This window comes from Heterodontus francisci, chromosome 13 (assembly GCF_036365525.1).
Source record: "Heterodontus francisci isolate sHetFra1 chromosome 13, sHetFra1.hap1, whole genome shotgun sequence".
NCBI lineage: Eukaryota > Metazoa > Chordata > Chondrichthyes > Heterodontiformes > Heterodontidae > Heterodontus > Heterodontus francisci.
In genome coordinates this window covers 80,408,736-80,431,879 of record NC_090383.1, presented here as the reverse complement: position 1 = coordinate 80,431,879, position 23,144 = coordinate 80,408,736, and the positions used below count along the sequence as shown (strand labels likewise).

The 23,144-nt window shown below is 42.8% G+C and overlaps 1 protein-coding gene across 6 annotated transcripts in view; it reads left to right on the top strand.

The window, feature by feature from the left end:
• esrrga (estrogen-related receptor gamma a) overlaps nt 1-21,134 on the top strand; it is a 264,814-nt gene extending 243,680 nt beyond the window's left edge. For all 6 annotated transcript variants that reach the window (XM_068045051.1, XM_068045045.1, XM_068045050.1 and 3 more), the window contains 2 exons: nt 15,319-15,588; nt 18,122-21,134. In XM_068045051.1, the coding sequence (XP_067901152.1) occupies nt 15,319-15,588; nt 18,122-18,366 (515 nt within the window). In that variant the 3' untranslated portion in view covers nt 18,367-21,134. The remainder of the gene's footprint in view (nt 1-15,318; nt 15,589-18,121) is intronic.
• Nucleotides 21,135-23,144: the final 2,010 nt, after the last annotated feature.

The following is a 23,144-nucleotide window of genomic DNA, read 5'->3' as shown; positions in this document are numbered from 1 at the left end:
GAGGATCGCATCTCTTAACACATTTGTTACTGTCATACACTTGGGGTCTGTAGAGTTCTTTAAAAAAAATGCTGAATTAGCTGAAAGGAGTCATAGACTTCAAGAACAAATCTACTGGGGACTGCTGAGGGAAGAGGAAAGAGTAAAACACGACACACGACAGAGCAGCTAACAGATAGCTGGAGAGGGATGCCCTAATGCACAGCTGCTGCCTCCCATAGACAGCTCATCCTCTTCTTTTATCAATCCAAGGCATTGTGGTTGCATTTGTGCAGGGATTTATAGTTTATCTTTATCTATTGCTTCATCTGTAGGTAGCTATTATAGATGCCTGGGCTGGTTATTGTTTGGGGGTGATAGATCTGTCTGTACATCATCAAAGAAACTGGAGTAGCTAAAAGCCATTGGGTGAAGCTTATGATGAAATACGAGCCATCAGCCTCAGTAATGGCTGTAAAATTTCATAATTACATGTCCTTTATTACATTGCATAATGATCCTGAAGCAGTATGAAACAATTAATTAAGATTTTGAACCATGGCTTTTTTGAAATTAAAAGGTACTCGGTCTGTGAAATGGGGAAGTGGCTTTCCTTTAAAGCATGAAGGAGACGGGTGTTCAGGGAATCTGATATATTGAGCCTAGATTTGTAAGATGCACCGAACTAAGGAAAATTCCTCTCAAGCAATCATAAATGAAGTATTTTGTACAAAATGTAGTGTCGTAGTACCCCAGATTAGACTTGTCACATCTGCCATTTTCCACAGCTATTTGCCTCATTCAGTGTTTTTGGTGTAGCTGATAAGAAATTGAGTGACTTGTAAAGTGCAGACAGTTCTAAAACACTGTTCTTGTTTAGTGTTTCTTTCTAAAGACTTTATCAGTATCAAAAATGGAATGCTGAAAAAATGCATCAAAATGTTTGATTTTCCTTGCTTTCAGGCTGAGCATATTATATACAAAAGGAACCTATTGATTCCTAATAGTGAACTTTGCGAAAAAGTTTATTCTGTTAATGTGCTTTAATATTCTAAAATTTTAATACTATTTTAATAAACCACTGCAAGATATTTCAATACATGATTAAGAGTTTAATGAATAAAAACATTGCCATGTTGGAAAGAGTGGTATTTGAAGCATTGTTTTTCTGAGTAATAATCAGCAAGATAAGAGGTAATTGGAAGTGAACAAATTAAAGATTTTCACTCAGTTGGTTACCGTGTAGGCTGGATTTATTATGGTTGAGGATTGGATTTTCTTTATGTGTTTATATTCATTGTCTTATTCCTAAAGTAATGCTATAAGTTCTAAAGCTGGCATTGGGACAATGGAAATAAGGTGATCTGATTGGATAATGTAGATTAGGGTGGTGAATAAAATTTTAATTTTTTAAAAAAGAGGTACAGCACTGGAACAGGCCCTTCAGCCCATCGAGTCTGTGCCGACCAACAACCACCCATTTATACTAATCCTACATTAATCCCATATTCCCTACCACATCCCCACCACCTACCTACACTAGGGGTAATTTACAATGGCCAATTTATGTATCAACCTGCAAGTCTTTGGCTGCGGGAGGAAACCGGCGCACCTGGCGGAAACCCACGCGGTCACAGGGAGAACTTGCAAACTCCGCACAGGTAGTGCCCAGAAGTGAACCCAGGTCACTGGAGCTGTGAGGCTGCAGTGCTAACCACTGCGCCACTCAAATGGTCAGCATTTGTTAGCAGTATTTCTTTGATCACTGTATCACTGTTTAATTGGACAATGTTAATTTAGATATCAATTTAAGCAAGGTAGCTACTAAGAGATTATGCAGTTGCAGGTTATAGTGAATTATCTACCAGTTGCTCATATTTTATAGAATTATACAGCACATAAAGAGGCCATTGAGCCCATCATGCCTGTGCCGGCTCATTCAAAGAGCGATCCAATTAGTCTCACTCTCCTGCTGTTTAACTATAGCCCTGCAAATTTTTCCTTTTCAAGTATATACCTAATAGTCAATATATTTTTGAAATTTTGCAGAAATGTCTGTGTGTCAGTCCAGCAGACAGTATCTAGACATTAGATTATTTAAAAAGAATCACAAACAGATATTGCAGAGGTACATATTGTTTACCTTTAGAAATCTATAATTCTTGAGCGATTGACTTGTCTCAGCTCATCTGCTGCTGAAACCCTCATTCATGCCTTCGTTACCTCTAGACTTGACTATTGCAATGCATTCCTGGCTGGTCTCGCAAATTCTACTCTCTGTAAACTTGAGGTCATCCAAAACTCTGCTGGCTGTGTCTTAACTTGCACCAAGTCCCATTCCCTATCACCCCTTTCCTCGTTGATCTACATTGGTTCCCGGTCAAGCAACGTCTTGATTTTGAAACTCTCATCCTTGTATTCAAATCCCTCTGTGGCCTCATCCCTCCCTATCTCTGTAATCTCTTCCAGCCCCACAACTCTGCAAGATATCTGTGTTCCTCTAATTCTGGTCTTCCATGCATCCCGCCATTGGTGGCCACGCCTTCAGTTGCCTAGACCCCCAAGCTCTGGAATACCCTTCCTACACCTCTCCGCCTCTCCATCTCGCTTTCCTTCTTCACGACACTCCTTAAAACCTACCTCTTTGACCAAGCTTTTGGTCATCTGACCTAATATCTCCTTTTGTAGCTCCATGTCATAAATTGTTTTATAATGCTCCTGTAAAGCGCCTTGGGACGTTTTATTATGTTAAAGGTGCTACCTAAATATAAGTTGTTGTTATTGACATAAAATTAGAATGTAACATTTTCAATTGATAATGCTATAATAGAGTCTGTTCCTATTGTCTACAATTTGTTTTTACTATATTCTTTATTTGGTATAAGATATTGATGGGGAGAAGGAGAGACATGTGGTGGGGAACGTTTATTTTTCCATCGTTTAAGATAATAAATTCTACAATCAAAGGGTTACACCAACAAAATAGAAACTTTGTTCATTAAGAAGGGATCCTGTTTTGGTGATTAAGTGGTCTTAACTAATACTTATTTTAAAATGGGAAGGTGAGGAATGTTCGGTAATGTCTTGCCATTCTAGCATTGTGCGCAGTAAGTTCATGGAAATGATGAGGAAGGAGTCAGCATCTCCTAAACAGCTTGCACCAGGGGCTGGAGGAAAAATCACACAGTTTTGAGGTAACGAGCTAGAACATTTCACTAGTGCAGAGTTATCTGATTCCATTAAAGTCATTACTGCCAGAGTGCACAGGTGCCCCCCACCCTCTTCCCTCCCCCTGCTGTTGCCTGTACATTTCTATGTGGATGCTGGCTGCTGGTTCGGACTAATGGTGTCATTCTTACAAAAATCCGGGTGTCGTTGGCTCTGATCACTTGTCATTCCTTAATGGAAACAAAATAGTCCTCCCAGTAAGAAGCCCAATGTCATTTCACTACCCCATGCTGTCCTAGCAATAGTCAAATGACAGAGTGATTCTCAGTAGGAGTAATTAAAATGTAAATATTGATATTTTATTATTTGAAATTACTTTCCAGTACAGCATTTAATGTTGCTCCATCTGTGCAGCTCTGTTTAGTGGTCACTTAAGTGCAGCTCTGGGACATGAAGCAGCAGTTCAATCCTGTCATGTCAAAATGCTTGTTCCTGCTTAATTTTGATATCTAATTAAGTGGAAAAGTACAGTCCATACTGTAATCCAGGCATCTTAAACAGCTGCTTGGGTATATTTAGAATTAATCTTGGCTATGAATTGTCTTAATGTATGCAATTAAGAGTCTGCGCATTCCTAATTAGGTGTATTAGAATCATGCAGCTTACCATCCTGGTATAGACTTTGGGATGTCTGCCTCGAGAGCAAATGATAACGCTACTAAATGGATTGTGATAAACATGGCAGTGTTAATGCATTTTTTTCATCCAGCATTGCTGCCGCATAGAGTTTCATCCCTTGTTTCACTGAGATGAAAGCAGCCTCTGATAAAAGCTGAAACCACTTCAATCTGCTCAATGGCACCAGTCTACATATCAGTATGTCTCTGTTACACATACTCAGGGGAATTAGGTGTTAAAATTGTCTATTTTTCACCATATTCACAGTCTTAGCAAACAGAAATATTCAATACTTATTGAACATTGGAAATATATTTCAGTGTAGGCAGAAATAATATTGTTTCATGGAATTTGCATTATGTACATTTTTGCTAAATGCTCAATAATTCTTGGATTAAGGATTCAAACATGTTTTCAAATCTGTGTGCATATAGTTCTATTCCAGACAAACTCCTGTCCATGGCCTTACGCAGTGCAGTATATTGTGTGACCAAGCTCCAGTTTTGCTTTTTTACAAGTATAAGGAAACATTTTTCCCCTTCTATTTTCTATTTTATCATTGATATTATAGCCAAATAGGTCACTTTTCACATGTAGTTAGGCAACATTTGGTTAGGCAACATTTGGTTAAATGATTCCACAAAAATGCTAATGAAACACAGTTAGGCTGCTTATCTTAACTGATGTTCCTTGCTCAGCTAGGTAATCATATAGATTACATTTTCCCTCATCTTTCTCTTAATCTTTCTGCAAATCATCCAACATAATGTGTTCTGTAAAGGTCCCAGGTTGTTTGTTGGGTTCAGTGGGCTGGATTTTACCTTAGGTGGATGGGAATTCGCCACCGACGTGAAAGTTGGTGGTGAACCCGCTTCCGCCTAGCCCGGGGATCCGTCCCGCATTTTATGGGTCCCGGGGCTTTAATTGTCCTGAGGCGGAACTTCCACCCACTTGAGGGAGGAGGTCCCGTTTCAGTGAGCGGCCGGCCACTCAGCGGGCCGGCAGCTCTTAGTCCCAGCAGCACCACTGGGAGCAGTGGCCACTGCTGGGACTGCAGCCCAGCCGAAGTCATGGAGCCAGGAGGGAAGGTAAGTAGGGGCATGCCTCACCAGGGGGATCAGTCTTATCTTGGTGAGGCTGGAGTGGTCATTTGGGGAGAGGGGGACGTCTTGGGTCCCCGGGATGGGTTGGGAGGTGGGGGCAGCCCTCAATCGGGCACCCTATGCTTGATTGCAATGCCCCCCACCCGGGCTGCTGAAAGACCGGCAGCTATTGCTGGGCAGCCTTTCACGTCTCCAGCACACCCACTTGCCATGGGTAAAATACCCGTGGGGGAGGGCGAGAGCCCTTAAGTGGCCGTTAAGTGGCCGCTGAAGGGCCTTGATTGGCCTTGGGCGGGCGGGCCATTTCCCACCCCCCCCCGCCCGACACCGTAAACTTGGGCGGAGGCAGAAGCAGGGCGCGTAGGCCTCCCGAAGCCTCCCACTAAATCTTACGCCGCCCCACGCCACCATTCGACCCGCTGGGGCGGCGTAAATTTCAGCCCAATAACTCTGCACAAATGCCAATATACCAATTTGATGAAGTGAGTGAGGAGGGAGGTGACAATAGGAAAAGTGGCCAGAATTTTACATTTACCCACTGGCCGAAAAGTTGGTGGTGAGCCCGCCACCACCGGGCCTGGGGAGTCCGGCCAGGATTTTTTCGCTCCTCAGGCCCTTAATTGGTCTTGGCCAGGACTTGCTGCCTTAAGGAAGTCTTGCTGCCTTAAGGGGGCGAATGCTGTCTTCCTGAGAGAGGACAGCAGGTTCGTGCCCTATAGAACCACTGCCCCTCTGCTGGGCGCGCATCAGCAATCCTAGTAATCTATTTGAAGACAGATTCCTGGACTGCTATGCTACCCTGCAAACCCCTTTGAACGCTGTAATCCACAGCCATGATGGCTGAGCTTGCATGGCAGAAACTGACTTTGCATGACTGCAGTCTGCGCTTCCATTGCAGCACTCACATGTTGGATGGTTGCTGCTTATGATGTAGTGGAAACTGTGACATTGGCCATCAGGCACTTTCATAAAAGCAGAAATTGCTGGAAATACTCAGCCGGTCTGGCAGCATCTGTGGAGAGAGAAACAGGGTTAATGTTTCAGGTCAATGACCTTTCATCAGAACTGGAAAAAGTTAAAGAAGTGGCAAGTATTAAGCAAGTACAGAGACATGGAAAGGGGGGAAGATTGTGTGATTGGGTGGAATGCAGGAAAGATTAAATGACAAATGGGATGATGGTGCAAGGCAAAAGTAAATGGCGGAGGATGGATCCATTGAATGTGGAGGCTGGTGGGGTGGGAGGTGAGGATGAGTCGACTCCGCCTCACCTACCTCTGTTCTGGGGTTCCCCCACTGGGCTTGGGTCCGAGGCCTCTGCAGAACCGACAGTGGCCACCTCTCCCAGTTGCACTGTCAATACTGCTGAGCTGCCGTCCCTTTGATTGGCCGGCAGCTCTTGGAGGCAGGATCCCCGTCCCTTTAAAGTCTTTAAAGGGATGGGGATTCCACCTTCTAAAACTTTGATTCAAAAAGACCGGAGGATCGCTGCAGGGGGGCACAAAAAGGCAGAGGTGGGATTCTCCCCATCTTTTTGGCCCGGTGCTGGGAGCCTGGCCGCCAGCACAAAATCCATCCCAGAATGTTCTACATATCCCATGAAAAGGTAGGCACAGCTGGGAACCATATGGGTTCCCATAGCAACACCTTTTATTTGGAGGAAGTGAGTGGAGTCAAAGGAAAAGTTGTTCAATAGAACAGCTTCAGCCAGGCAGAGGAGGGTGTGGTGGATGGGGACTTGTTTGGCCTCTGTTCAAATAAGAAGCAGAGAGCCCTCAGGCCGACCTGGTGGGGAATGGAGATGTAGAGGGATTGGACGTCATGGTGTAAAGGAGACAGCTAGGACCAGGAAGCTGGAAACTTTTAAAGTGGTGGAGGGCATCTGAAAAGGTGGGAGAGACTGGACAATGGGAGAAAAAACAGAGTTGAGAATAGGAAGAAATCAGTTCTGTGGAGTATGAACAGGCTGAAACGATGAGTCTACCAGGGCAGCCCTGTTGGTGGATCTTGGGAAGGAGGTAGAAGCAAGTTGTGTGGTGTTGGGGGGCAGTGAGGTTGCAGACAGTGGAGGGAAGATCTCCAGAGGAGATGAGGTCAGTGACATTCTAAAGAGTAAAATCTAAAAAATGTCACTGACTGTCCTACACTGTACCAATGAAGCTCAACATAAGTTCGAAGAACATTTTACAGCTGTTCAGACTCAGCACTGAGCTCAACAATTTCAGATCATAATCTTTGACCCCATTTTGTGGATGGCAACTGTTGGTGATGTTTCTGCGGCTTCCATTTACACCTCCTCTACACCCATCTTTTGATTCTTTACTTGCCCCATTACCATCTGCTTTTGCCTTGCAGTATCATCCCTTTGGTCATTTAATCTCTCCTGCCTTCCACCCTATCACAGATCTTCCCTTTTGTTCTTCCCCCCTCCCCCCTTTCTCTGCCTGTATGCCTGCTTAAGCCCTATTACATCTCTAACTTTTTCCATTTTGACAAAAGGTCATCAACCTGAAACATTAACTCTGTTTCTCTCTTCACAGACACTGCCTGACCTGCTGAGTATTTCCTGCATTTTCTGTTCTTATTTCATATTTACAGCATCCACAGTCTTTTGCTTTTGTAGACGCTGTATCGTGGTTATGTCCACAAATGGACGAAGAGAGTCGGCCATCACTTCCATGCTGGAAAGGATGGGCTCCAGACTCTGTGCAAAACTCTGTGCCAAGTTGGTGCTGGACTCCTTTATGATCCTTGACACTGACTGCAGGCTTTCTGGCAGGTTTCCCAATGCACCAAGCATTTTGTTGCGCATAACCATCAGCATTCTTCTGTATGTTGCCCCATCAAAGTCTTCATCTGAATCCTCTGCGGTGGGCCCTGTGTGCAACCTCACCCACTGACGAGCCGGCACCTGTGTACCCTTACCCCCACCTTGCCTGTAGGCTACTCATGTGCAGTATCTCAGCACATGCAGATCCCACCTTTAATCTTCCCTTTAGGATATGCGCAACATTCAGTATCTGAACTGGTGGCTGTGAGTGTGGAATTAAGTGACGGTGCCATGGCTTCATCATCAGGTCCCTTCTTGGTGATCCTCTACTGCCTGGCCAGGTTGCACTTCTTGGGTATCAGAGAGGAAAAAGGGCCAAAGGTAAGATTGTGATATGGGGAGGCAAGGGACAGGGGGTGGAGGAGAATAAGTATTGCATGCTTACACTATCTGCAGCTTGTAAATCAGATGAGATTGTGGAAAGAGGGGCAAGTGGGATGTGAGAAGGAAGATTAGGAATGAGGATGCTGTCATTTCCAATGACTTCAGTCCCACCGCTGGCCGTGGCTCAACAACGGTTGCCTTAGCAATGGTGAGAACCATCTCCTTTATGGGTGTTCGGACATGCAGGCACACCTGTTTCCCCCTCCAGTTAGTTCCGCTGCCTCTGGTTGTGCACTATCTTGTCCCGCAAGAGAGAGGAATATGTATCAGTAATCTGTTTGGCGGATGTGACTGTTATGCTTGAATAGCTGACAATATGTGCAACCTGTGAAATGTGGGTGTGAGGCTTGCAGCAGTGCTAAGTGTGTGAGGGTGAGGTGAAACATATGAATGTCAGGTATGAGATCTGATTGATAGAGATTGTTGGTAGGTGAGTGATGGGGGTGTGATGATTTTAGCAGTGGCTGAGGTTACTGGTGCAGTTGGCAGGATATGGAATTTGAAGATGCATTCACTGAGCTTGACGACTCACATGAGGTCATTAAACTGCTTGCAGAACTGGATCCAGGTCCTCGGGGCTAGACTCCTAGCACTGATGTCCAAGGCTGCTTCTCCCATTGACATTTGACCGAGTGTCTGGAGGGCCTTCTTCCCCCATGCAGATGCAGGTCATTACTCTTCCTTTCCACCTCCTCCACCAAAACATCCAGTGCAGCATCCGAAAACCTTGGAGCCTGCTCCTTCCCCTGTTGTGCCATTCCTCGTTCTTTCCCAGGTCAGGTTCTTTTCAACCATGAGTCCCAGCACCTGTTCCAAGCACAATTCATCTCCCCTTTGAGAGTTACAGGATAGCTTTAAGTGGTGCTAGTCACTCATGAAGTTGGCATTGCAATTAATAGGCATAGGTTAATTGCACATTGCAGTCCTCACGACCCTTTTTGGGAGCTGTACAATTTAGCCCCCAACATGTTTAGCAAGAACATAAGCCATGTGATATGCAGCCTACCTGCAACTGGCTTACCAAAACCTTTTAACCACCTAGCATCATGAACATTAGTATGTTTCATGCCTGTCCCACTGAACCAGCAAATAGACCTAATGAGAAAGGAGCTGACCTGTTCCAAACAATTAATTGTGTAGTGCATCTAACTTAGAGCTAATTTAATTGTGATAAGAGCTGTTTACTTTTGGAAAGAAGCATTTGTTTTCTTTTCTAAATAGATGTGCTGTTTAAAGAGTTACTTACATATATATTTTGCCCTTCACACACTCAGATGCTTAGACTTATTCAGCTGACTAAAGTGCATCACTTCACCTATCCCAAAGTGCTAGACAAGCGCCGCTGGCATTAGCATCGCTGCTGAGGCCTGCAGCAGAACTGGGGAGACTTTGGAGTTTCCATACACGTAAATGTCAATAAAGTGCCTTCTCCATCATCAGCACTAAATTCACTTTGATGCCTCTTTTCTTCTCTTTATTGATCCCTTCATGAGAACGTAGATTTGTATCTGTTAATTAATGCATCCTGAAACAGCGTTTGTATTAATCAGTCAGATAAGAAAAATTGGATGCCTGCGCCCACATGACAACCGTAAAAGTGCTGCCCTGATAAAATCATTGATAGGCCTCAATAAAAAAAAGTTCCTCCTTCCACTCGATAAACTAATCATCCTGCTTTTAATTATTAGACTGAAGATGTGTGTAGATTGGGAATGTGTAAATCTAATTATTTACCAACAGCAGTGTCTAGGTAGGGGGAGAAAAAGCCTCATCACAGGAAGGTGCTGCAGGCCACACATACAGACCATCTGGTATTTCTGTCAGGGGTGGGGGGTGGTAGTCTGGGAGTATAATAAAAGAATGTACAATAAAAGAATAAATCCTTTTCCGTTTCCTGTTAAATCAGATGTGAAATAGTGTGCTTGTGAGCAGGTTGCATCACGATTCTAAAACGTTTATGAGGAATCTTTTTTAGAATTTGAAAAGAAATCGCCGTCAGCGTAATCAAACAAAGAGACCTCTTGGCAGCATCCAACATGACAGCAAACGACCATGACCCTTGCAATGTTTTCTATCATGTTATCTCTGAAGACCTTAAATGGTACTAACTTACGATGTAAGTTACAGGTGAAAAAATGGAATAGTTGCACCCAATTTTGGGGTACTACGAGTGCCCTTAAAATTCTAAAATGGCATCCGCACACTTGTGTGGAGAATCATGTTGGCTGCCATATTGGTGAGGACGTTAGCACGTGTGTAGTGAACGGCTGCCGGACGTATGCAAAGCAGGCAGATCATGATGTCAACCAGCATGTAATGCTGATTTGACAACAGCACTGCCATTTTGGAGTTCAACGTTCCAGCTAACACCCTCTCTTAACCTCACACAGCTGAATGTACGATCTTAGTGGTTTGAAGACTATGTGCCTAGCACCGGGATCTCTGTAACTTTAAAGACAAGGATCCCACCTCCAAGAGCTGCCAGCCAATCCCAGGGCTGGCAGCTTAGCAGTATCAGTAGCACCACCTGCCGATACTGCAGAGGCCTTGGACCCGGGCCCAGCACTGGAACCAAAGACCTCAGGTAAGTGAGGTGGGGTCGCTGGGCCAGTCTGGAAGGCCCCTACAAGGCGGGTGGGAGAGTGGGCGACAAGTCCAGGAGGAGGGGAGCCATGGAGTTGTAGGTTTTGCTGGCAGGGGTCCTCCTTGGGTCACAGATTGCCCTTGGAGGAGGGAGACCCCTCCCCGCCCCCCCCCCCCCCCCCCCCACGCATGGCAGAAGCACCCCCTGCCACTGTTTAGATCCCAGCGGTGGTGAGAAGAGGCCCTTAATTGGCCATTAGTGGACCACTGAAAAGCCTCAATTGGCCTCTGGGCAGGAAGGCTGTCATCGGCCTATCCTGCCCCCAGCAAAATCACTTGGTGACCGGGCAGCAAAGGGGCAGTGATGGGCCTTCTGCCCCCATCACCTGTCGGGATTTTATGGGACATCCCGCCTCTGGGGGGCCCACAACATCCAGCCCCTTATCTTCCCTCTGTTGTTGACCATCACAGCATCTGGTTGGCCACAATGCAAATATAAAAAGCCACCACAAAATAAACATTTCAAACCAAATTTATAAATAAAATCATGCCATATTGCTTACAAAAGTCAACTAATCATACTTGTGCATTCATATAGTGCCTGTCTTCCATGTGCCTTTTCCTGCCCTAGTGCTCCTATACAGTGCTACCCCAATGGCTGCAGCATGACTGGTGGAAGGCCACTGATGTGCAGTGAAGGAGACTGCGGTTGGCCTTGGAGGAAGACCTCGAGCAGCTCTGGCCCTAGAAACCCAGCTGCAGATTGTACCATTTCGGCATGGGCGACAGCAATCCAGGCTAGCTGGATGACAGGCAACAGCAATGGGAGAGTGGCAGGGTTAGGAGGAAGAATGCTATCTTCCTGAGAGAGGACAGCAGGTTCATGCTCCATGGAATCAATGCCACTCCCACAGGGCAAAACCTCACCAATTCTAGTAATCTATTGGAGGACAGACTGCTGGACTGCTGTGGTACCCTGCAAACCCCTCTACACACTGAAATCCACAACCATGATGGTAGCAGTCTGAATTTGCATGGCTTCTGTATGCTGCCCCATCGAAGTCCTCATCTGCCTCTACTGTAGTGGAACCTGTGTGCGACCTCGCCCTCCAGCGACTGGCACATGCAGTATCCTTTCCCCCTGCCCTGGCTGCAGGTGTTTCGCCATGTGCAGTTCCCACCTCTGTACTTTCCAGATTATGCACAGTAGCACTATATGAGCTGGTGGCTGCAAGTGTGAAATCAACTGACAGTGTATTTTCATTATCATTGCTTGGCTATGTTGCTATTCTTGTGTTTCTAAAAGGAGAGAAGCACAACGTTAAGGTTGTGATGTGAGAAGTGTGGGAGGGCAAAGTAAAAGGTGCATGTTTACACCATCTATTCTTATAAATCAGAAGAGAGTGTGGGATGAGGGGATCGTGGGATTTGTGAAGCAGGATTGGTATGATGATCCCGTCATCTTCGATGACCTCAGCTATGGCCACCCAAATAATAGTCAGCACTGCCTCTTCCATGGTGGCTAGAGCATTCAGCCTGCCTGTCCTCTTCTGGTTAGCTCCTGCTGCCTTCGGTTGTGCGCCACCTTATCCTCCAAGAGAGAGGGAAATGTGTTGGTATTGTATAATGAGTTTGGCTGATGTGGTTGTCATGGTTGAATAGCTGATACTGTGTGCATGCTGTGAGATGTGCCTGTGAGGCTTGCAGCAGTGCTAAGTGTGTGAGGGTGAGGTGAAACATATGACTGTCATGTATGAGTCCTAATTGATAGAGATTGTTGGTAGATGAGTAATGGCATGTGGTGAATTGAACAGTGTCTGAGGCTAGTGATGTCGTTGGTAGAATATGGCATTTGACGAATCATTCACTGACCTTGACCGCTGTTGTGAGGTCATTAAATTTCTTGCAATATCAGGTCCTCTGGACTGATTGCTGGCAATGCCATCCATGGCTATCTGATCGCATTGTCTTCTGAGCGTGTGTTTGGAGGGCATACTGGCTGCTTACGGATGGAGGACATCTCTCCTGCTTTCCACCTCTTCCACCATGGCCTCCAGTGCGGTGTCTGAAAACACTGAAGCCCACTGTCTCCCATGTTGTGCCATTATTCAATTTTTCACAGTTCAATTTCACTTTTTGCGCAACTACCTGCACCTGCACCAGTTATGATGTATTTGAAGAGGTACAGGCTAAATTTAAGCATTGCTTAAGGATTTAAGTGGTGCTAGGCACACACAATATTGGCCCCCTTGCTGATGTGTCCAGCCAATCAACAGTGCGGTTTGTGCTGGCTGGTTGCTGAAATCATTGAAGTGACAAGACAGCACGAAGTTGGCATGCTGCCTGCATTGCAATCAATGGGCATGGGTTAACCATGCATTGTGATCCCCATGCAGGTTTCAACAGCTCTCCAATTTAGCCCCTGTTATATCAAAACTGGACCGTCTGAATTTTTCAGAAATAGTGGTCTGTCTTTTTTGGAGGAGGCTGAAGTCCCGCCGCCAGAGCCGAAAGCAGAAGCCAACGCCGCTCCAGTGGGCAGTGGGACCCTGGGATGGCGTTTTGCTGGTGGCAGCCAATTAACAGGCCACCACCAGGGCACTGGCCAATTGAAGACTGCAGCCCGCCCCCTAGAGCTGCTCGCCCAATCAGAGGGCTGGCAGCTCTGCAGCTTCGACAGCGCCACCACCAGCAGTGGTAACTGGTGAGGCTGCAGCTTCAGGATGAGAGCGCCTCAATAGTGAGGCACCCTTGAAGAGCAGGTAGGTTTTTGTGGGGATCGGGAAGGTGGGGAGGAGGGGATCCTGGTGCACCGGCCATACCATTACTGCAGGGAGGCCATTGTCACCGGGAGGGCCCTCCCGATGCAGGCGAAATGCCCACAGGGGCGGGAAGTGGCCCTTAATTGGTCCCCTTAGTGGCTTAATTGGCCACCAGTGAGCAGCTGAACTGCTGAGGTGCCCACTGCTGGCAATATGCCATGGTGGTGGAAAGATGTCAGGCTTCCCTCCCGACGGCTTCCCCCACCGTATTGCCAGCCCACCCGCCTCCCGGTCCAATGGGCCAGAAAATTCAGCCCAGTGTTGTTGACAAAAGCAAGATGAACTGGTATGTTCAAGAGTGCTGTTGCTATTGATGATGACTCAGGCTGTTACCATAATTTGTTACCTGCCCTCCCTTTACCCTCTCCCTTCAAATGTGTGTGAGCTTTTGAAAGCTTGGTTAATCCTCTTTGATGATTTTATTAAGTGCTTTTGGTCTGCTCTGCCAACTGGCATTCCATTGCATGTCATTGGTAGGCCAGAAAAAACACCTGAAAAGCTGTAAACCGTTTTTGTCCTGTTAACAAGATTGTAGATCTTAACAGCGAGGAGATAATAAATTAGTACTGTAGTTGGTATAAACAATAGCCTGAAAGACATATAATGAGCTGTTTGCCATTAGTGGTCTAGTTACACAGGGATGAAGCAAACTGATTCATGTAGCGAAGCCTTCAGTGTGACAGCCTTGTCTGAACAGATGCTTTAAAATTTCCCCTCCCCGATAAAATAGTGTTGGATTTGCTATTCTGTTATCACAACTGTGTTACTTTTGTCTCACCAATTATAAAAGCAGTGCCATTCGTATATATAATACCATGGAACAGAAACAAAATTTAGTGTCAGACGAATATGTAGGAAGGAATAAAGTATAAATTATGATTTCAATCATATATAATCCCATTTACACTGAACATTGGACTTTAGTTACTTCTCCTGCAAAACTACTGTGTCTGAATGTTAACTTTAGATTTTATACCCAGTTAAATTTTTGAATTGCATCAGAATTTTTGCTCATTTCCAGGTGAATCATATGGGGTGAAAAGTCATATCATATATTCATTTACGCTGCTTGCTTATTCTGAATGATGTTCAGGAGCCGTAGCTTCCGGTCTGCAACAGGGTGACTGGGTTGAAATTCAGCCAAAAGAAATGCTCTGCTTCACCGCTGTAGAAGGGGCCAGTCTAACGGTGATCTCTATCTTGCTGGAATATACGTAATCCTTACCACTGTGTTTGCATCATCAAACAATTAATCAGAGCAGTACAGTTGAGCAAGATATATTAAGATTTCATGATATTAATGTGATATTAAATACGTGATAACACTGACAGAACAAAAATAAATTTGAAATGTTTGTCATGCTGCAAAATGAGATTGTAGTAAAACCTATAAAGTTTCCTTACAGCTGAACCATGATTTACAGCATTTAATCAAAGAAATGGCAATCCCTGCTCATTTAACTTCTCATTCCACACACACCCGAATTATTTTCTTTGATTAACTCAGGATTTTTCCCCCAACCTCCCCCACGGCACCCCCCCACCTGCAATTGCCACCACCAAAAAAATGAAACACCTCACATTATTGAGAGTGAATAAGTTATTTGTTTTTTGTGCATCTCCAGTGGCTTGATTCAGGATTTTTTTATTGGGTGAGAAGGGGTGTTAATAGTGAATTGAAGAATTGAAAATCATTTGACATTTCTCGTAATCTTAGCTATATGTTTCCATATTGTGTGATGCAACGTTGTTACTCCCTTTTTTTCTTTCCAGGATTCTCCACATTATCTCTGGCTGATCAGATGAGCCTCCTCCAGAGTGCTTGGATGGAGATTCTGATCTTGGGGATTGTGTACAGGTCACTGTCTTTTGAGGATGAGCTGGTATATGCTGAAGACTACATCATGGATGAAGACCAGTCAAAGCTAGCTGGGCTTCTTGATCTGAATAACGCCATACTGCAGCTGGTAAAGAAATACAAGAGCATGAAGCTGGAAAAAGAAGAGTTCGTCACCCTCAAAGCTATAGCACTTGCTAATTCAGGTTGGCAGATTTGCTTGACTGTTGGCATTGTTTCAATAAGTCATTATCTTTCTCGTCCCCTCCCCAAACCCTTTTAACCCTTTCTGTGTTGGCAAATTCCCCAAAGGAGCATATATGAAAATGAAAGAGTGCGTAACTAAATATGTACTTATTTTGTAATGAAAAGCCAAATATTTTGTCTGACATCTATTACTTGCCTTTACTCCTGTTATAAAAAAAGCTGAAGTATTCATTGTTGGACAAAAGCAATTGAAAATGTGTATGAGAAATTGATACTGCTAATTATAGTTTTATATAAAATCATTTCAAATCCTAAACTTAATTATGCTGCTAGTTTAATAAAGTCAGACATACTATACTGCTTCAGTTAAGTTTAAGAATATGCTTTTGAAAGTAAATCTGTTTTCAGTGAGCTGAAGTTTTGCTTTCAGTGTATTTAGTGTATTATCTTAAAAGATTCGAAAAGCAGATTTCTTTTCTACTGAATTGCATACACTCTGTACCAGCACAAAAGAGGTTAATTTTTCCAGCACGTACATTATCCAGATTTGAATTTAAAGTGCAGAAGCTATTGGGAATGAATCATGAATAAAATCGTTTGTGCTTTGTTGTTCTTTCCCTTCTCCCCAATGCTTTATCGCGGTCTTTAGGCACTTTAACATTTGCATAAAGTTCATGATAGATCACTCTTTAATAACATGCTGATCGTTAGCTACCTGTGTGTCAATAACAGCTCTGATGTTGTGTACCGTTGACAATCACGCCATGTCCCTCCATTTCCCCATGCCTTCTTTTGTTTTGACCTAATCTTTGAACTTTATCTTGGTTGCCGGCCAGTAGTTTTCTCTTTAATTACAAGAAGGGAACTGTCAATAAAATCTGTTAAATGGAATGCAATGAGTAGCTGAATGGGAGGACAGCCATTTGTTCAAATTCTACAGCATTCAAGGTATTGACAGTTTGTTTTCTGAGGCCATATGCGCTGATCAATCTCAGGCTGGGCTCAGCCACGCTGAAAAATGAAAAACCAGATTGCTTTTGCTTATTTTCGGATGACAGCTCTTGATTTGGTAGGTCCGAGATGAACCTTCTGCCAAATTGTACCCCAGAGAACCAAAGCGTGACTGTTTTGAAAATTATTTTTTAATTGATTTTGTAATTAACAGTTCATCTCATATATTGATGTGCAAATTCCCAGATTGATGGGAGGGAAATTGTTTCAACAAAAAGTTGCACTTTTTCTATTTGTCTCAGCAACTGTTGTTGGCACTTCACTGCTCTGATGATGGAACAAGCGTAAGTTGGGAGCAGTAGCCCATCAGCTGTCAATGACATTTCTAAACTCAGCAATTTTAAATAACTCAGCAATTTCCTACTTTACCAGATTGGTTTGGAAACTTTCCCCTTGCTTCCGATTTGATTTTGTCTGTATATGATGTATATTTGCACATTGTCTATTTTGCATGCCAGACTAAAATGCTATTAAGGTCTCATCAAATGGGGCTTAAGCTGCTTCAGAATAAGATCACACTGTAGCTGAGTGATAGTGGATGAGACTTGTGTTCCTCTGGATTTTAACATTTCAGGAATTATAAAGCTAAAGTTATAAGACCTATCCTGGAGTACTGGAAATACACTGTGACACACAGTTACAATTTGAAAGAAAATATTGCGAGAAGATTAAGCACACCAATTTTCATATTTTATTGACTAAGGATTGTAGAAAACACTGCTAGTTTTATTGACAATAAAACTTACAACCCAAGTCCTTTGCAGCATTTGCACTGGTGATCCATGGTGCTGTGTTCTTTAAAATGAGCAAAAATAAATATATAAATAAATGGAAAAAAGCTGTCTCACCAAAATAAATAAAATGTTTAATAAATTGGAAACCAATACAAAACTTAATTACCCACTGCAGGAAAAATAAGAAAGCAAAACATTAATACGAATGAAAGTACCCTTGATGTTCAGATGAAAAGCCGGTTTTGCACCATTTCACTGAAAGCTGTTCCATTTGGAATGTTCTCTTCAACTCTTCATTCATTATGTTAAATGTATTTTGACATTTTACTGTGAAATGCTCATTGATTATAAATGGCAGTATTGCCCCTCTTAACTGCTGTAGTTGTTGTCTATTTGGAGTTTTCCTGTAAGTTTCACCATATCATTGATATAGGAAAGTAAGTAGAGGACAATTAAAAGAACGTAAATGATAAAAATACATTCCTAAATACTTTGCTTATTTAATGAAATTCCAACAATTTAGGTAGTTGAAATCCATAGAACACAATCCAGGTATTAGATGAATTTTTAAGTGAAACAGATATGTAGTGTTCCTTTATTTGAAGGTTGGGAGTGTTCTGTTTAAATTTGCAGTTGAGTGTTTTAGCTGATCAGTATTTTAAGCATGCTTAAGCATTAAGTGCACTTGAACCATAAGTTAAAATTTTTTAAATGCCATCGTACATGTGTGCTCTTTTCTTTCTTTAATTAGAGTGGTGTTAACAGAGCTTTCATGTTGTCTTTGTAGATTCAATGCACATAGAAGATGTTGAGGCCGTTCAGAAGCTGCAAGATGTCTTGCATGAGGCCCTGCAGGACTATGAGGCTGGGCAGCATGGGGAAGACCCACGCCGTGCTGGTAAGCTACTGATGACTCTCCCTCTCCTCCGGCAGACCTCTACCAAAGCTGTGCAACATTTCTACAACATCAAACTGGAAGGCAAAGTTCCCATGCACAAACTATTCTTGGAAATGCTGGAGGCTAAGGTCTGACTAGAGGAACCTAGGCCTTCCCGTGAAAACACACAGAATGGGTTAGGCCACAGCAAAGGGAAGAAACGTAGGAATTGAACCAGACAAAAGTTAACTGTAGTGTTTAATTGAAAAAAAACTGCACTGATATTTAGCAGTATGACTGTGAAGCAGCTTTCAACTTCTCATTCTTCTAGGATTTTTTCATGCAGATTTTGCCGTTGAACTTTTTAATGAGGTCTCTAAATGAAGAGAGAGAAGGAAGCCAGCCCTGCCAAAGGATGGGAATCCATAATATGGATGCCACTGAACTAATAATAAGAGAAATATCCCCATCAACAAAGGATTCAGACTGACAACTGTTTTACCTAACAGTACAGCGCATTGACTGAATGCAGTATTAGGTTCCATATGAACAGTCTGTAATTAGGCAACAGAGCAGCGTTGCATTGGCTGCTTCTTCTCATTGCATTTTTTCCACCTTAGATCAGTTACAGCCATTTAATTCCTTAATTGTTTTCAAGTCTTCCAGGTATTTCTTAGGTTAGGAACTATGTCTATTTCAGGGAATAGTAAGCTTTACTCAGTCATGCAATACTGAAAATACTGCATTTATTTGCTGGCTGGAAAAATGATGGACAGTTATGAAGAACAAACAAAACTTTTTTTAAAACCTTTGTTGTTGATGTTGTTTATGGGTTTTTTGTACCAGCTTTACCACTACAGCCATTTTATTAATCTGTGAATTTACCTTAAGCAATAGTGAATGAGAAGGTGCATACTTTTTATGGATGCAATTTATGTTGAGTGCCAGTTCAGTCAAAATCCTCAACTTCTTTAACACAAAGTAATACATAGCTTCAAGTTCATTATTGCAATTAGATTACACCTTTATTGATAGGCTAGTTGATCTGACAATTGAATCCAATGCAACAAGATTATACACTAGCTTGCCCCAGCATACTTTGGAAATATGGTACTAATGTAAAATAATGTACTTTACAGGCATATTTATTAACCATTCAAAACATGACTGTTTAGGTGTAAATTTGATTTAGCAACTAATCAGATGTTTTTCCTCCCCCTTAAAGGCTACATTTGCTACATTTTAAAACAAATGAAGGCGCTAACCTGTACCAAGTACTCAAATGTCAGTATTAGTAGCTGCTCCCTGTTGTACCATGTGACATCCTCTTTGTGTACACTTATGTAATCAAAGATTGTGAGCCTAACCTGAGGTCATGTATTGGAAACAAAAAAAATGTTGTAGTTCAGCTTGCAATGTTTCATGTTTGCTGTGTTCTTCTAATTTTAGTTGAATTCAAAGACTGTTGTCTTGTTCTTATTGTGGTGTTAGATTCTTGTGATTGTACGCATTAGACACAGGGTAGAATTAGAGACAGTAATGGATGTAAAATTCCTCAGGAGATAGTGTATTCTATTCCTTACTGGTGATAAGATTGTTCCTATTAATAATAAGAACAAAATAGTTTAAGAATCAGAACAAATATCTCTTCCGACAATACACATTTAAATCATTAATTTAAAAAGGGATATTTTGTGTAACAGTTTATTGTAGAATACCAATGTATATCTTAGAAAAGAATTTGAATATTTCCAAACAATAGGTAAATGTCTAATTTTTAAATGCTGTAAATATAGCTATGTTCAAACATCTCAAATGGTTGTTAAAACCAGCTTTGTGTCGTTACAAGTTTTTGGTGCATACAAGTTTCCCAAACTACTGCTACATTGTGTGCTTTGAACAAAAAAAAAAGAAAAAGACGAAAAGGTTGATGATATGCATCAACCTTGTGCTATAAATACTGTGTATCATTAGCCGTACGAGACTATATAGTAGATTGTGGTTTCTCAGTAGAGAATTGACTGTACTGTGATTCTAGACTTTATTCATCATTAGCAGCTCATTCAGGTGGTCAATAACTTGAAGTTTATAGCTCTAATAGGGAACTAAGAAGCTGGCACGACCCTTAAAAATAATCCAACTCCTGGGAGTAAGGTGCTGATTTTGAGTAACAGGAGCTTAGCTCTGTGGAGTGCAAGGGAAGGATTTAAGATTTACTTTGTGCATGCTTATGGTTAGAACCAGCAGTGAAGTCTCATTTACCAGTACTCAGAGCAGCAAAATGAGATAGTTAAAATGAAGGTTCTATGTTTTAAGCTGTATCTATTTTTTCATTTTTTTTCTTTACAATTTTTTTCCTGCTTAATTATGGCAATATGATTGTGTGACTCCTCATGGTTGCACTTGCATTTCAATCAGAACAAATATTTATTCCACTATTTGCATTTTAAAAAAAGACAAGTTTCAAAATAATATGAAAAAATTATAAACAGCTATTTTTCTTATATAGAACAGAATGTTGGGTGTTGGTGGTTGTATTTAAATTATTTATGCATCTGTGTTTACCTGCCTAAAAACAATTTACGGCAGTCTTACATGCAAAGTTTAAAAGCAGAAAAAAAGTTTTAAAAAAGCTACAAATACCAGGAGTTGAAGTTTAACCTGTAGTGAAAAACCATGTCTGTAGGTCTAGGCAAGCTTTGTGCTTCACATCTGTAAACAATCAACTGTATATTTTTGTGACGTGTATCATACTGTGTGCTCTGACAAATGTCCATTTGTGTAAATGTATTTATTTTATATTGTATATATTGTTAATGCAAAAGGAGACAATGATTCTGTAACTTTAATCAGTTCCAATGTGTACTCTAATTATGCCTTTCAGGATGATGGTAGAGCAATATTAAACAAGCTTCCACTTTTACATGCTCGAGTTTGTAGAATGTGTATTTTTTGGAAGAGCAGAGCTCAACAAAATTGGAATAATTTAGTTTTCTGTTTTGTTTTTATCTCATGACAATGGGACTCCTACAAGGCCAATAATGGGATTCACTGATTCTCACAAATGCAAGTGCATTAATTGTGGCCAGATTTTGTTAAAAACTCAGATCCTTGATCCTAATCTCTAGCTTTGCTATCACTGCAATCTGCATATCACCATGAAACTACAGTTATGCTTTAAGATAGAGGTGCAAAACTTCAGACCACTAGGGCTGAATTTTGTTGCGATCCTGACATCGGGGCTCCATGGCAGGGTGGGGGTGGGGATGGGCGGGGGTGATCGCAGTGGCAGCAGCCCGCTACAGAGCTTGATGCCGGGATTGCCGGGCCCGATCTTGCCGGCGGCGGCGAGGCTCCGTGGAGGACCCCCCCCCACCCCCCCCCCCCGCTGCTCAGCAACGGGACCTAACTTTAAATACTGAAATAAAGGACACGAATAAATTAACACACCATTCTCCATGATCTTACCAGCTGTCTGCAATCTTCCATGCGATGACCGGCACTCACGCGTTCACTTTCCCATCCAGGGAAAGGTGGGGAAGGGAGTAATTTAGGATTTTTTAAGTTGGGGGGGGTGGGGGAGACGGGGTCAACTCTGCATTTCTAGTGTAGGGTGGGGGGAGGACTGACCTCTGCACTTTGTGCAATTGGTGGGGGAGATATCAACTATTCAATGAGCATTTATGTACAGTGTAGTGGGGGTGGAGAGGTTCCAGGGTTGAACTTTGTCCTCACTGTGCAGGTCTGGCAGCCCTGTCAAAATGGCGCCAGCACCTGCGCAATGACAGCTGATGCTGTTGCCGGCATCACAGAGCACACCCCTGCCACGTGATTGGGGTGGGAGGTGGGGGGGGGGGGCAGACCGCCCTGTGTAAGGAAATGAGCCGCCGTGCGCTAGATTGCGGTGGCATGGTGGCGCGTTGCCCGTACACATGTGGGCCACGGTTTTTTTCACCCACTGCTGGGAGAATAAAATTCAGCCCCTAATGTTGAGTGTTACAGAGAGAGTTTACAGTTTCCTTCCCACCTGAACTGCTGACCCTAACTGACAGGTGACCAAGTGCCAACCACACAAGAGGAAGGGATAATCAGGCAGGATGTGACACCATTATCTGGCCAGTGTCGCATGCCTGTTCAGGGCAGCCTATGTGAGGAGGTAACTCTCAATCCCAATGATGTATCACCCAAGGCAACTGAGATGGAGTGGGAAAAGAAACAAAATCTAAAAATGATCTGATACCCTCACTACAAAAGAGGTGCTAGTGCTAGGTGAAAAAAAGAGAATAAATGTCAGATCTTTTATTGTTGTTGCTGCTAATATAACTTACCAACATCCTTTTATCATCTCCAACGCTGTGACATTTTATGAAAATGTTCCACTCTACCAGGAGCCTGTTGATTGAGCCTTACTGCATTCTGATTTAAATACAAAGCAGCAATGGCATGTTCATTCGTGTAAACAGCTCTACTTTTCTATATTGTCAGAAGATTTTGTAACCCAAAGAGTGTGCTGCAGTAAGCAAGGCAGAACCAGGGATTTCTAAGTGAGCAATGTGTGGTTGAGTGCAAAGACAAACTTAATGAGAACTAATAAATTGTTATTTTTGATCTCTCAGGTTCTGGGTTTTGGGAAATAATGTTTATTAGAGTTTATTTTTCCATCAATGTTCCACCCTCCCAATAGCCACCCAAGTCTGAAATTCTATATAGATAAAGAGAGAGAGAGAGAGAGAGACATTTGGATGGACAAATAGGCCTCAAAACTGATTGAATATCCTGTGGCTAATTTGGAGTTAGTGCTTCAAAAATTGTCAGTGCATAAATGCTGAAACCTTTATGACTGATTTTTGTTTGATTTGTGAGTTTTGTTCCACTATTACTTCAGGCTAAAAATAGGATAACACCTAGGCCCTGAAATTCCTGAACTGGAGAG